The following is a 15,605-nucleotide window of genomic DNA, read 5'->3' as shown; positions in this document are numbered from 1 at the left end:
CGGAAGAACATGTAACATGTAATTTAATAATAGATTAGTATTAATACAACAAGAAACATAGTAATACAATTAAGAAAAAATATAAAAACTTGAATCAATATATATGTACAAATATTTTGAAATGGATTGAACTAATAAGAGTTACTGCCAGTAAGAGAAATGGAGAAAAGAGAAATTAACAGCACTCTATAAAGAAGTGTGACAGGCAATCAGAATCTAATTATTTAGGGAAGCAAAGAGGTAACAATAAAAATAAAAAAAATCAATTTTTACTTTCATTGTTTTGGTGATTTCATTGTCTCTGGGAATCCTCTGAATAAACATGTCCTCCTGTGTGTAGACAACAAAGTCACACCAGTCTAAACCAGAAATCAACATCTGGCCCTGGATTTGCCAAAAGTAGGAATGAGATTTCCTTAATGTGTGTGTGCCCTCACTGATCTTAATATATGGGCAGTCAACATAGCTTGCAACATTGGGGCATTTAATTTCAACAAGGCCAAACACTGTCTGCCCCTTTGGATCGTACACAAAGTACCCTGTTAAAAACATTAGTTACCATGGATCTTGGCTTATGCCACTTCTGTTCAGTCTCTGTGCAGCTGTGTGTTGGGGGAACAGAGGTGATGCTAAGCTGGCAATAATGTGCAGTCTGGTACAACAGTGCTGCCACATGATTACACACAGCTGTACCTGCCACACAGGTACACTGGCAGCTTTGTAGATGCACAGGACGGGCATCCCCAAGCACAATCTGAAAATACACAAATCTGTTATAATAGAATAAAAGTGCAGTTTTTTAAAAAGAGAATACATGAGTACAGTGAGAATGTTTAACAAAACAAACAAATTTGAACCATCGACATATAATTATTAACTACTAAAACAATTAATAACTACTAAACAATTTGTATGAGCTAAAATTGTAGCCACAATATTATTTATATTATTATTTATCTCACTTTACTCATCATCCCCAACAGTGGACACAGAACGTGTGTCAATGCAGTGACAAAACGGAACTCAGTTTCTGTGAATCCCAGTGATTAGTGTAACTCCCCTCTGGATACATCACGGACACAAGGCGTTCTGTGTTGACGGGCGTTTATTGCACACAGGTGCCATCAAACATGCCGTGAGAACTGTACAAACATATAAATAAATATAAATGAAAATATTCTCACAGAGAACAAATTATGTCAATATACATCACATACATGATATAAACTGATATAAGACTTAGAAAAAACTCAATTGAATAAACTAATTAACATAATCTGTCATACCTCGTTGGCCGCAATACCACAAAGGGGGTTAAAAGACCTTTCTGCAGCAACTCTTGAAATGACCCAAGTCCTTTTCCATGTAAAGGGAATAAAGTTAAACTCTTCACACTTTCTTCTTGTTATAACGTAAATGGATGCTGACACTTTCTCCGTAGTCCATGCGCTCTGTCTGTAGCGTGTTACAACAATAACGGTCCTGACGGAAACAAAAATCAACTCAAAAGTTCCATTAACTGATAACGTGATTATTACCACTCCGATAATAATTACAAGGACTGTTTAACAGCAAATGAACATAAAATATGCATCACTGAAATTAATATGTAAACTTAAACTTAAACAACTTGCAAATGCCGTTGCTGGCAGTTACACTCCCACCAAATCACTTGTGATTTCTTAAAAACTGAAGAAGGTCAAATAAAACACTCAAGAGTTTTAATGTAAGTAGTTTTTACTCATGACTCTGTGTTATTTGCTTCAAGGAGTGTTACTGTTTTAGTGATAGGCCTCTCCAAATATACTGGCTTAGTGAGTCGTTTTCCCTGACCATCAAGTGCTGAATCACTGATCAACAATTGCAGTTTCCTAACATGACCATCTGCACTAGGAAAGACCTTTGTAACTTTAGCCAGTTTCCACGCATTTCGAGGCACGCTTTCATCTTGAAGAATGACTATGTCGTTGACCTTCGAGTTTCTGTGGGCCTTGTGCCATTTTTGCCTCTGCTGGAGATTTAGCAGGTACTCCTTTTTCCACCTGGACCAGAACTCATTCGCCAAAAACTGCACTCTGCGCCATCGTTTGCGAAGATAAACATCTTCTGTCATAAACTGTCCTGGTGGTGGCAAGATGACTGAGGATTTCATTGTCAAAATGTGGTTGGGTGTGAGAGGCTGTGGTCCAGTGGGATCATTAAGCAAGTGCGCCGTTAAGGGCCTGCTATTTATGATTGCCATGACTTCATAAAAATATGTTCGCAGGGACGAGCTATCAAGTCTGCTGGAGGACTGATGGAGAATAGATGTTAAAACACTTCTTATTGTCCTGATCTGCCTTTCCCAAACTCCGCCCATGTGGCTGGCAGCTGGTGTGTTCATGACAAACTCACAACCCAATCGTTTTAGGGATTCTTGGTCCATCTGTCTTACAGTCTGCTGAAGCTCACGTTTTGCACCCACAAAGTTAGCACCCTGATCAGACCGAAGTTGACGCACATTTCCACGAATGGCAATGAAGGCTCGCAAGGCATTGATAAAAGAATCCGCAGTCATGTCATCGAGTACTTCTATGTGAACAGCACGAGAGCATAAGCAAGTGAATAGCAGACCATAACGCTTCAGTTCTTTCCTTCCTTCCTTTATGTAAAACGGGCCAAAACAATCCATTCCACAATAAGTAAAAGGAGGCGTTGTTTCTACTCGATCATGAGGTAAGTCTGCCATTTTTTGTACTTGAGCACTTCTTCTTAGCTTTCTACATTTGACGCACTTGTAGATGAAGGAAGACACTGCGTGACTACATCCAAGTATCCAGATGCCATTTGATCGAAGTTCATTCATTGTTATGCCACGACCCTGGTGATGTACTTGTTGATGATAGTGTTCAATCAACAACTTTGAAATGTGGCTGCTTTTTGGCAAAATTGCCGGATGCTTGATGTATGGATGCAGGGTAGAATGTTTCAGCCGACCTCCCACTCTCATTACTCCTTGTTCATCCAAGAAGGGATTCAGTGTATGCAGCCGCTTAATCCTGTCTTGTGTTGTCATCTCTCCTTTGTGTTGGAGGTTTTGGATTTCTTCAGGAAATGTTTCTCGTTGAACAATGCTTATGATGGTAAGTTCTGCTTCTTTTCTCTCCTCCAGACTCGAAGCTACGTTGTTTCTTAATGACAAACCCTTGAACTCTCTGACACACCGCCTCAGTCTAGCAATGCCTTTGACTAACCTTCTCCAACTGGAAAACTTTGAAAAGCGGCTTGACAATGAGTCCTTTGCAGTCAGTATTTTGTGCACAATGACCTTTCGAAGTTCTGGGTCTTCAACTGTTATGTCTCCCACCTTAATGTCATCACTGGGAAGCTTCTCACACCAAAGAAAATCTGGTCCAGTGAACCAATTGGAAGAAACAAGCCCCTTGACTGTGCAGCCCCTGGATGTATGATCAGCAGGGTTTTCTTCAGAGGTCACATGTCTCCACTGACTCGAATTAGTGCTCTGCTTAATGGCCTGAACACGGTTTGCCACAAATATGTGAAATCGTCTTGCATCATTGTTGATATATCCCAAGACGACCCTTGAATCAGTCCAGAAGAAGTCTTGAGTCTCAATATCCAACTCCCTTCTGAGAAGGTTACTGGTTCTCACAGCAACAACGGCCGCTGACAGCTCGAGCCTTGGGATTGTGGTGACCTTCGAAGGTGTCACTCTGGCCTTACCCATAACCAGGGAGCAATGGACTCGATGTGACACGCTGATTGCTCTCAAGTAGGAACAGACTCCATACCCTGAAGCACTTGCATCTGAGAAATGATGCAGTTCATAACGCTGAACTTGTCCAAAATTGTCTGGAACATAGCATCTCTGAATTTTTATATCAGCTAGGTTCTTCAAGTCCAAGAGCCAGGACTCCCACCGTGGGAGAAGATCTTCAGACAGTGGCTCATCCCACCCAATGTTGTTGCGACACATCTCTTGAAGTATCTGTTTACCAACTAGAATGAATGGTGCAACAAACCCAAGTGGGTCAAAGATAGATGCCACAGTTGACAATACTCCTCTTCTAGAGAGTGGTCGCTCATTCACCTCAACCTTGAATCTGAACTGATCTGAGACTATGCACCATTTGATTCCAAGAACTCTCTCCATTTGTAGCTCACCCAGAGCTAAGTCTTGATTTTGTGTTGTTTCAGCGCACTCCTCCTTGGGAATTGATGCCAGTACCTCAGTGCAGTTTGAAATGAATTTGTGGATCCTTAGTCTGCCAGAACTGCAGATCTGTCTTGCTTCCTTGATCAGCGTTATTGCTTCGTCCACAGATGTAACGCTCATCAACCCATCATCCACATAAAAATTTCTTTCAATGAAGCGAATGGCTGCTTGACTAAAAAATCCACGCCCCTGGGCTGCAACGTGTTTAAGACCATAGTTTGCGCAACCAGGTGATGAGGCTGCTCCAAATAGGTGTACTCGCATACGGTAGACTGTTGGCTCAGTGTGAAATTCTCCGTTGTCCCACCAGAGAAATCTCAAATAATCCTGATGTTCTGCTCTTACATGAAATTGATGGAACATACGTTCAATGTCACACATCACCGCTACTGGTCCCTTGCGAAAACGGCAGAGAACACCTATCAGACTGTTAGTTAACTCTGGCCCAGTAAGCAGATGGTCATTTAATGACACGCCTTTAAACTTAGCGGAGCAGTCAAAAACCACTCGTATCTTCCCTGGTTTGTGGGGATGATACACTCCATGGTGAGGAATGTACCAGGCTGGACTCTTGTTGATTTCATCATGTGGAACCTTTTCTGCATCCCCATTTGATATTATTTCAGTCATGAAGTTTGTGTAATCTTTATGATATTGCTTGTCCCTCTCAAATCTCCTTTTCAAACATTTGAGGCGATGATTTGCACATCCTTTGTTGTCTGGCAGACTTGGGTTGTCTTCCTTAAATGGGAGAGGCATCTCACAGTGACCATTTGATTTCATTTTCAGTCCTTCTTCCATGATTGACATAAATCGGAGATCTTCTTGAGAGAGCTGAGCTTCTTCTGCAGATCTCTCGTTAAAGTCTGACTCAAGCATTTTCATCACATCTGGTGGAGTGATCAACTCTTTGACTTGAGTTCGGCATATGAATCTAACTTCATTTGTGAGTGTAGCAGTTGGCTGAAGATCAGGGATCACCTGTCTTACAACAATCTTGTGGCTGTTTCCAATTGAATCATTATAGTCCGAGCATGGACTGACACAGCCAACTATGCTCCAGCCCAGATCTGTTCTTTGAGCGAACGGTTCATTGTCATTTCCTGACACCACTTCTCTGGGTAACAAGGCTTGTGGACAGTTATACCCTATGAGCAGTCCAACATCACACTCTATCAATGGAGCGAGCTCTTCTGCTAGATGTTCCAGATGTGGCCACGCCCTTGCTGTTTTGGGTGTAGGAATGTGACTCAGGTTAGCAGGAATAAACTCTCTTGAGTAAGTTACTGGGAGAGGGATTCTCTTTGATGAATAGAAGCCTCTAACTTGCAGACCAGTTAATCTATGGCTTGGAATGACTGTGTTTCTTGATGCCAATGTGGATAGTTTTAACTGCACTGCCTCTTTGTGTAACTTCAGCATTTCTGCCTTTTCTTGCAAGATAAATGTAGTGTCACTTTGATTGTCTAGGAGTGCATAAACAAGAACTTCACTCTCTGGATCACTTATGGTTGACAACCAAACTGGAACAACTGTAGATGCATATAGACTGCTTACATCTTGCACCACTCGATTTGAAGTTGCATGGCTTGATGCTTCGTTGATCTGTTCAAACTTGATCCTTTCGCTTGATTTTTCCTTCTCCTTGTAGTTCTTACTCTCTTTTTGCTCTGTCTTTCTGCTCGGTTTGTCACGATCTTCATGTAGACATGTTGGGTGTTTACGTTTGCAAGTAACACATACGCTTCTTCCTTCACAGTTCTTTGAATGATGCCCTGTTCTCAAGCATCCAAAACACAGTTTTTTAGTTTTCACAAACTGAACTCTTTCAGAGATTGGCTTCTCCATGAACTTCCAACATGTTTGAATATCATGATTCAATTTCTCACAAAAAACACACCCCGAGTGTGTACCTTCTTTGGAACTGCTCAATAACACCTTTGCTCCAACATTGTGAGTCTTTGTTGACTTAACCCTTTCAGTGTCGTTAGACTTTAAAGCGTGAAGAGAAGTCACTGGATTGCAAGCTATTTTTGCCTCTCTGCCGATGAATTCAACAAACTGACTGAAGGTGGGAAATGATTTGTTCTCCTCTTCAATCTCCATCACCTTCCTGTTCCATCTGGCAACCAGCCAATCAGGAAGCTTGGTGAGAAGCTTCTGGTTTTCATCACTGTCATTAAGGACTTCCAGGCGCTTTATTTCTGACATTGCTGCTTCACAGCCTCTTAAGAAGTCTGAAAACTCTCTTAATTCTACACTGTCCTTGGGTCCTATTCTTGGCCATGAACTGAGTTTATCCTTGAAAGCTTTAGCAATCACAAAAGAGCTTCCATATCTTTCCTCCAGAATGTTCCATGCTGCCTGGTAGGCAGCATCTGTACTCAAGAGGAAATAACTCTCAATCGCCTTTCTTGCTGGTCCCCCGACATACTTGCGGAGGTAGTAAATTCTTTCATTCACTGAAATTTTCTTTCTACCTATCAGCGTTTGAAATGACATTTTCCACTCGTTGTATCTTAGTGGGTCTCCAGCAAAAACAGTAGGTTCTGGTACTGGTAGACGGCTCACATTGATAGACTCAGCTATTGCTTCAGCGAGAGCTGTTGTAGTGTCCTCTGGAGGTCTTTTAGGTTGCTTTTGGATGATATTGTTTGTTGCTGCCGCCTGCTGCTCTGTCCGTTTCCTTAAACTTGTCACACATTTGATTTGCACAGGTTTGGATTCATAAAAAGACTCAATTTCTTCTTCTGAGCTGATTTCTTGTTCATAAACCTGTAAGCGTGCCTTTGCAGCTTTCATCCTTTTAACAGTCTCTAAGCGTTCTATCTGTCTGCGCTTTTCTTCTAGTGCATTTTGTCTCGCAGCATTCTCTGCTTCCTGTAATGCAATTCTTTGTCTTTCTTGTGCTTCAAGCATTTCAAGTTCTTGCGTTTCACTATCTATCTCTTCTAAAACCTTTAGAGTAGCTTGGTTAGCAGCTAACTCTGCTGCCGCCTCTTGTTTCCTTACAGAGGAGACACTTGAATGTTTTGATCCCATGCTTGAGGTGTTTACTGACCTTAGACTCGGTGAGCTCGAACTGCTTTTCCGGGATAGTGCAGATGAGAGCAAAGAGCCAGCCTCCGCCCAGTCCACTTGTTCTTTATTAACGTCTGGATTCCCCTCCATCTCTTGAAGATGGGAATGTCCACATCCAAGGATTTTCTTTGATACAGCATCGCAGGTGTCCACTCTACGTCGGGTTTCACTGTCTGGAGTTGTGCACTGTCGTAGCTCTTCATAAGCCCTTTTTGCATCTGTTGACAAGGACTGTATCTCGGTTAAAAGATCTTGTAAGATGTCACGTGAGGGAGCACCATCAAGCATTTTCTTAGCTTCCTTGGCAACAACCTTCCACTTCTCATAACTGACAGTAAAGCGATCCTTAAGTTTCTTTGATTTATCATCATAAATTACTTGAGCTTTCTCAGTAAGTTTACGGGTTCTTTGGCTTCTTCGTGGTGCTTCAGAAGAAGCTTGAGGCTCAACTTTAACTTCAGAGTCATTTGATATAACATTCTTGTTGGATCCGCACTCATCCATAATGGGAAATGTTTTCGTGTGCTTAATCTATCTAAAGAAAAATGCAGCTAAATTAACCAGCTTGAGTTGCTTGAGAATACTACTGTAGTAAAATAATGAAAGAAAATAATTATACCTAACGTTACTTCTTTTCTTCAGTTAAAAAAATGTACAAGAAATATAACCAAAATTTTTGCAGCACAAATTAACTTAAAACCTTTTGGCGATAATTTAAGAACACACTTTCTCTAACCAAACTAATTGTGTGCTTGCTCTTTTAAAGTTCAAGTAATATAATAACAGAACTAAGTCAAAATAACTTCAACTTAAACACATGCTGTACACCAGAATACTTATTTAGCACTTATAGAGTTTCTTTAAGCAAGCACTGAGTTAATCCACTTCTATACATTTAACTTAATTTAAAATGCATCTCTTCTTGGATTAGTCATGCACTGCCCTTTTTAACTCTTCTTGCAGCTTGTTAAGATTTTCCGTGTATGTGTCGTCTTAGCCTTGATGCTGATGTACAGACAGCCTCGGGAAACTTGCTTGCAGCTCCGTCAATGGCGGGCTCCTTTCATCACGTTCCACCTCACGCCGAGCGGAATCGAGTTCTCACTGTAACTCCCCTCTGGATACATCACGGACACAAGGCGTTCTGTGTTGACGGGCGTTTATTGCACACAGGTGCCATCAAACATGCCGTGAGAACTGTACAAACATATAAATAAATATAAATGAAAATATTCTCACAGAGAACAAATTATGTCAATATACATCACATACATGATATAAACTGATATAAGACTTAGAAAAAACTCAATTGAATAAACTAATTAACATAATCTGTCATACCTCGTTGGCCGCAATACCACAAAGGGGGTTAAAAGACCTTTCTGCAGCAACTCTTGAAATGACCCAAGTCCTTTTCCATGTAAAGGGAATAAAGTTAAACTCTTCACACTTTCTTCTTGTTATAACGTAAATGGATGCTGACACTTTCTCCGTAGTTCATGCGCTCTGTCTGTAGCGTGTTACAACAATAACGGTCCTGACGGAAACAAAAATCAACTCAAAAGTTCCATTAACTGATAACGTGATTATTACCACTCCGATAATAATTACAAGGACTGTTTAACAGCAAATGAACATAAAATATGCATCACTGAAATTAATATGTAAACTTAAACTTAAACAACTTGCAAATGCCGTTGCTGGCAGTTACAATTAGCGTACATATTTAAATATCGATAAATATTCCAACACACCAGTGTTATTTATGGTATGGTAAATGAAATTTGTCTTTAAAATAACCTTTAGCATTATTAGATGCAATGATTCACAGAAACTTTGATCTGCCAAACGTAACCTGTCTCATGAACCATGAACCAATCTGCGCTGAACCTGCAGTATAACTTTCTCTTACGCTTAAGCTGTGAGGCTTTTGGCTTTTCCTCATAGATCTGTAGCACTCAGCCCTAATCGTTACCTCTCCTGTGCTTGAATCCTTGTTTGAAACTGACATTGACAAAGGCGTTAGGAAAATTGGCTGTGATTGACACATAATAGTAAACATAGCCTACGCTGCACCTGCTGCGCTAGCACTAGATAGCATGCATGCTATGGGCATGTAAACACAGAACACGTCCAGATCTTACCTTCAAAATTGTGGATGTAGCTTGACACATACAATTTGAAGCCCTTCTCTTTCTTGGTTGTCGAAGTGTGACATAACTTTTGTATGATTCGACTCACGTCGTTGACCGTTACCTTTGGGACATCTTGAAGGGACCGAGTGAAAAATGCCATAGTTGTTATTGACGCTATGTGCGCCGTCGACGCCGGATGTAACCTGGCTGGCCGACTTGGAATGCGGAAGTGAGTGTGCATATAGCCTATTGAGACATACTTGAGCGCAACATAATATGGCTCATTTTTCTCTCAATTGAGATCTGGAGAAGAGACAGTTGTGAGAGAATTTTGAGATCTCAAACAGTGCTCACTGTGAGACTTATTTCTCAGGAGAAATGTTTGAGAAGAATGAGAAAAGCAGTTTAGTCTCAAACAGTTCTCATTTATGTCTAGGAGACGTAAATGTGACAGAAACGAGATCTCATCTTCAGTTTTGCTTTGCTATGGGATAACACTATAGAAGTAAACCAGAATCTAAACTGGACCTCCATCTGACAGAATAGGGACTAAACATTGGAAGCATAGTCAAACCACTAATTCCACTTAAAAACGGCTCATTTTAAACCAGACCAGCTCTTGTAAAACACTCACTACCGAACGTGTGGACAATTTAACCCTCAAGTTCTGATGAGTCTCAGACATTCTTCTGTTAATCCAGGTATTCCTGGATCTGTCCTGTAACCATCTGGAGAATCTTGCAGAGAACATCCAGACCTTGGTTAATCTGAAGATCCTCATTGTAGAGGGAAACAACCTTCACTCCCTGCCCAAAGCTGTTTGCTTTCTCACCAGGTAAGGCTGCCCAAAGAAGTGACACCACCTGGACTGTTAGCGGAACTCAGGACAGCCAAACAGTGTTTGTTTATTACGTGACCGAAACCGCATCATTGTGTGGGTGGAGTTTACGTGAGGGGAGCTCTGTGATCTGCATCTATGTTAGATGCAGATTATTAAATCTGACCTTCCTTTATTTAGGTTCTCACACTCCAGGGCTATTCTGATGCATGACGATAGAAACCGATTGACTTTCTAGCCTTTTGACTTTTGTTGGAGACCCAATCTGCTTCCACTTCCTGAGAAGCCTGGCATGTTTGGAGATTTCAGCATTCCTTCTGGTCAGATGGTCGTTCAGATAAGCAGCAGATCACTTCAGATTCTTCCTTTGGTTCATCAGAGCTAGCTTGTGTTTTTGATTCACCAACCTGATGAAGATCGCTGGTTTATCAATCTCCTTTCTCCTGGGAAGCGGGTGGCAGGTCTCGATGGTATTTAGATACAGGGAAATTCCTTTAGACGTGAGAAATGATTCCACTTGGTGTTCCAGAGACTCTCCTCTGCTCTCTGTTTCAGAACAACTGTTAGCAATGCAAGCGCAATTAGCATTAGCAATACTAACTCCAGCTGCATTTTGCTTTACCCGTGGTTTGATCGGTAATCCAGTGAGAATGACATTATTCATCCTGGCCTGTTGTTCCATGTTGTCCACTCTTCTCCAGAATCTCGAACCGATCATCACGTTGCCAGTTTTGAGCACAGAGTCTTCGAAACCCTTCACTAGCTCCGTGAGATGAGCTAGTTTAGCATGGATTTCGTTGATTGCAGCTTTAAAGTCATCACCATTACTTGTTGCTTGGTTTTTTCTTCGGAGGCATGGTCGGCTGTCTTTCTTAGAGATAATCTGCATTTTGTAGTCGATTGACGATCGTTGAAATAACTTTAAGTTGCTTGAAAATCTCTTGCCCAAGGACACTTCGACTCATGGGCGTGCAAGGCGGGAATCGAACCTGCAATCTTACGATCATGGGTCGACCGCCCTACCGCTGCACCACGGCCGCCCGATAGTGGCTTCCACGCTCACTAGTCCTCGGCCTGGTTCCTTGCGGCTAGCATACATCTTAGCATATAGCTTGATTTCATCCATGTAGAGCACATGTGTCAAACACAAGGCCCGCGGGCCAAATGTGACCCGCCATGTCATTTTATGTAGCCCACGAGAGCATAAAAGATTTTAATTTCTTGAAATAAAAATTGGTGTGTATTTATTCATATCTAGGTGGAATTGGACTTGAAATATTGGATTGGGCAAGTATATACCTAACTAACATTAGGACTTAAACACTGTCCATATAACCTAACCTGACAGAATCAAATTTAAAAGGATTTATGCTAGAGTAACAAGCAAACATATGTTTTCTATGCAACTGTAATCATCACTTTAAAAAGTTATAACAAATAAATAGAACATTATTTAACATTAAGGAGTAGATAAATTTATTTTTTATTTACATTTAATAACATGTATAAGTTACATCTGGCCGTTTGAGGACAACCACTATGCTGATGTGGCCCTTGGTGAAAATGAGTTTGACACCCCTGATGAAGAGGAGGTGACTGATGTTGGCCCCATTTCTGAGTTGGTATCCATAGCCAGTCTTGTTGATTATTTGGCTGAGGGGGTTCAGACCTATGCAGAACAGCAGTGGGGACAGAGCATCACCTCGGTATATCCCACATTTGATGGACACTTGTGCAAGTGGTTTCCCATTGGCTTCATGGGTTCACTATCACTGGTTGCGCAGTGATAGCAGGAGGAGTTCTTAGTGAGAGACTCATAGCCAAGCTATATTTAAACTCAGCCATCTGCATATCATCATAACGAAAAGCTTCCTCTACCTGAGACATGAACTCCTGCGCTGTCTTTTGGTCCATGTTGGATGAAACGTACTGTCAGGAGTTTGAGTACTTGGGATTTAGTAAAGGAACCAGAGCTGCAGGGTAATGACTGAAACTTGACACAAGAGGGCATGTAAGCAGACTTGAAGGTGACAGGCAATGGGAGGGGGAAGGAGACGAGGCAGGGTCCAAAGTTCACTAAAGGGGCGAGGATGAGGAAATCCCTTCACGATGAGAGTTTGCAGCAGACAAGTTTCTTAAGTCTTCCTGGAAGAAGAACTTGGCGGCATGGAATGGAGATCACAGAGGGAGAACACAGGCAAGTAAATAGGCTGCTGCTCAGGTGAAAGCTCAAAATCCGGCCTATATTCCCGCCATTTTAGGAAAGGCAGGAATATAGGCTGGTGGTCGGCTGAAGACTAAAGAGCACGGAGCGCGAGAACAGGCTAGTAGTTGAGCAGAAGAGAATCAACACTGACAAGCAGCCGCTGCAAGCCACTGCTGCCCACGAATGTTAAGATCTGAAAGATCTTTTCCATCATTTGGTTTTTTTACACGCTCATAGACCATCACATGATCTCTCAGCTTCTGCAGGGTAATGATGACGGAACCCAAAATGTTATAATAGGGGGCAGAGACTCTGAATGCCATGAGTAAAATCGGGAACAGGCCTACATTGCAAAGATGACATCAGAATAATTATCCAGAAAATATGTATTTCGTGTATGATGTATCCGACTGGAATAATTCATTAGACAATCAAAACAGGGCCATTACCCAATAACTATTCATCACCATCTCCGGTAAATGCCCCCCCTCCAATCTGACAGCAAAATAAGAAGCAGAATATTATAGTTCACCAGCAAAGTTCTTCATTGTTTGGAGGCATTGCAGAGCAAGGGATTTTAGAAGCAACATGTATGATGGCTTTTAAAAGCTGGAATGTGTTCTTTAAAGTGCTCCTGACCTGGTTTTATTTAACCAGGCTATAAATCTGGCGGAATATTGAAATGACAGTACTCCCATCACTCAAGTGAATACTTTTAACAGTCGTAATCTTAAAAAAAAAAAGAGTCTCACAAAGTTACACCGCAAACACAATAAAACATGCAAACATACTCCTGTGATTTAGTGGAACCAGACAAACGACTCTGTTGTGTGCTATGATTTTCAGTTGCAATACATAGTCAAGAGACATACCCATTATCTCATGGTTTCCTGTGAAAGGATGATTGTTGGAGATGGAGCTTGCACCAGAGCAGTAGTCAAACACCTTGGTGTTTGTTAGGAGTGAAAATAATGGTATCTATCTAGGGCAGGGGTGTCAAACTCATTTTCACCGATCAGCATAGTGGCTGTCCTCAAAGGGCCAGATATAACTTATACATGTAACTAAATGTAAATAAAAAATAAACGTAACTACTCCTTAATGTAAAATAATGTTATATTTATTTATTCTAAATTTTTAATGTGACAGTTACTGTTGCACAGAAAACATATGTTTACTTGTTACTTTAGCATAAATCCTTTTACATTTGCTTCTGTCAGGTTAGGTTAAATGGACAGTGTTTGAGCCCAATCCCATATTTCAAGTCCAATTCCCCCTATATATGAATAAGTACAAACCAATTTTTATTTTTTATTTTAAGGAATTAAAAACTTTTATGCTCTCGCGGGCCAACTTAAATGGCGGGCCACATTTTTGGCCCTTGAGTTTGACATATGTCATCTAGGGGAACAGCATAACCTGAATTTAACACTCAGAATACGCCTACTGGGAAGTTACTCAGTGAGTGATTTTTTTTTGTGGGTCACCAGCATTGCCTCTTTCATAGATGACTGTTAACCCTTGTGCGATCCTAGACACTTTACCATTGGGAGTTGGGTCATCTAGACCCACTAGACAGTGCGCTGAACCTTTTTTCTTCAATGATTTGTGATCTTCACTGGTGTCCATGGATTACATGAAATCTTTCCACCTTTATCCACCTTTGTCATTGTAGGGAGAACACGTCAATGGAAGGGGGTGGGGTCATAGGATAGCACAAGGGTTATAAGGCATTATTGCCACCAGGTTATGATTATTCATTGGTAGCCCTTTGAGGACCAGAGATTAAACAGTACACCATCCCTCAAAGTTCATGTGTCACATACATTTCCTTTAAGTAATGCCTGCTGAGAATCTCTTACGTGCCATGCGCATGTTTGCTACAGGATAAAATAGCGCCTCGCCCATAGAGGTCACATGCAGGTAACCAAGGACAATGGGCCAAACCACTTTTGCACTACCATTGAAATTTGGTCACAAACCTGCCCCCAAATCTAGTTACATGAGCATGCAACAACTCCGCCCACTATTTAACAAATGCGTGGTCACACATATGGTAACAACACGTCACATACACACGCAAAAGTGTCCCATGTATGGAACTTGTTTTAACCAAATGTACTTGTACTTCAGGTTGGAGCTGCTAAATCTGGACTTCAATGATATCAAGGATGTTCCCCAGGTAAAAATGTGATTGTAATGATGACAACAATGAGGACTATGATAGGGAAAATGTTAATGACAATGATGATGATAACTATTATTGCACTAATAAAGCGATTGTGATGATCAAATAATTATGAGAAATAAACAAGAGCTTGATCTGTGTTTAGGAGATGCACCAACTGTTACAGCTGCAGAAGCTAGCTTGTCATCCTCTTGACAAAGGTCTCCACATCATCCACAACCCACTCCTGAAACCTGTGAAAGAGGTGCTGGACGGAGGGCTGGGTGCCCTCTTCAACTACCTGAAAGCCGGTTAAGACTAGGCTGAGGCCTGTCCATCCAGCCAATCATGTAGAAGCTGTATGCAAATGACGTCACTGTGAGGAAGGGCTGATGTCTGCAGTGGACTTGTACTGCAGGAGCTTACTCAGAAATTTGCTCCTAACTGAGCAAGAACAGGCGTATTTAAAGTTTTGGGGTTCATAAAGGCTGATCGGGTTAAGTTCAATCAAGTCTGACTACGACAAATCATACATATGGAAAGGATTGCAGCTCAGGATTAGGGATCGCCATGACAACAGGTCAACTAAACCTGAAAATGTCAGCAGAAGAATAGAATTTAAAGTGCTTTTACTCTAAACCTGGACATATGACTTCAAAGCATAAAAAAAACTACTGAAGCAGCAAAGGAAAGGAACATGCAAGCAAATCATGCTGCTTAAATGAACTCATGAAATAAATGCAAGAATAAAGAGTTTTATTTATAAACAACTAAGCAATTTCGTCTGATTTAGAAGAAACAATCCTAAAACTTTGTGGTTTCTGGTTGAGCCATTACAATGCTATTATAAATGGTAAATGGTGTATACCTATAGTAGGGGTGCAGCAATTAATTTCAACAACAATTTGATTCGAATAATTTTTGGTTGATGATGCAATTCATATTGATTATTGGTTCTTTTT

General features: G+C 41.1%; 2 protein-coding genes and 1 long non-coding RNA gene across 5 annotated transcripts in view; 1 reads left to right on the top strand and 2 right to left on the bottom strand.

The window, feature by feature from the left end:
- Window positions 1-15,417, top strand: part of LOC101155758 (leucine-rich repeat-containing protein 30) — a 32,786-nt gene extending 17,369 nt beyond the window's left edge. Inside the window, exons 6-8 of the mRNA XM_004086855.4 lie at window positions 10,134-10,267; window positions 14,610-14,658; window positions 14,810-15,417. Coding sequence (XP_004086903.1) covers window positions 10,134-10,267; window positions 14,610-14,658; window positions 14,810-14,959 — 333 coding nt within the window. The 3' untranslated portion in view covers window positions 14,960-15,417. The remainder of the gene's footprint in view (window positions 1-10,133; window positions 10,268-14,609; window positions 14,659-14,809) is intronic.
- On the bottom strand, window positions 6-9,682 carry LOC111946582. Of its 2 annotated transcripts, none has more exons than XR_002872316.1 (2): window positions 9,210-9,682; window positions 6-754 (listed from the first exon to the last, which is right to left on the bottom strand). It is a non-coding gene; the product is annotated as an uncharacterized LOC111946582 (long non-coding RNA). The 2 variants fall into 2 exon arrangements; XR_002872315.1 differs by having other exon boundaries at window positions 9,442-9,675.
- On the bottom strand, window positions 7-9,210 carry LOC111946579. Of its 2 annotated transcripts, XR_002872311.1 has the most exons (3): window positions 8,639-9,210; window positions 1,287-8,494; window positions 7-1,142 (listed from the first exon to the last, which is right to left on the bottom strand). XR_002872311.1 is itself a non-coding variant. In XM_023949919.1 (2 exons), exon 2 carries the CDS (start codon window positions 7,799-7,801, stop codon window positions 1,742-1,744), a length of 6,060 nt encoding a protein of 2,019 aa, XP_023805687.1. In that variant the 5' UTR covers window positions 7,802-8,494; window positions 8,639-9,210; the 3' UTR covers window positions 7-1,741. The 2 variants fall into 2 exon arrangements, 1 of the variants encoding a protein (XP_023805687.1); XM_023949919.1 differs by having other exon boundaries at window positions 7-8,494.
- Window positions 15,418-15,605: the final 188 nt, after the last annotated feature.

The sequence above is a fragment of the Oryzias latipes genome, chromosome 20 (assembly GCF_002234675.1).
Source record: "Oryzias latipes chromosome 20, ASM223467v1".
NCBI lineage: Eukaryota > Metazoa > Chordata > Actinopteri > Beloniformes > Adrianichthyidae > Oryzias > Oryzias latipes.
Note: the sequence above shows the minus strand (reverse complement) of the source record. Positions and strands in the feature narration are given on the sequence as shown.

Bases quoted from the DNA above. Each gene is read 5' to 3' on its own strand.
- LOC111946579 (XM_023949919.1), bottom strand. From the start codon at position 7,801: ATGGATGAGTGCGGATCCAACAAGAATGTTATATCAAATGACTCTGAA.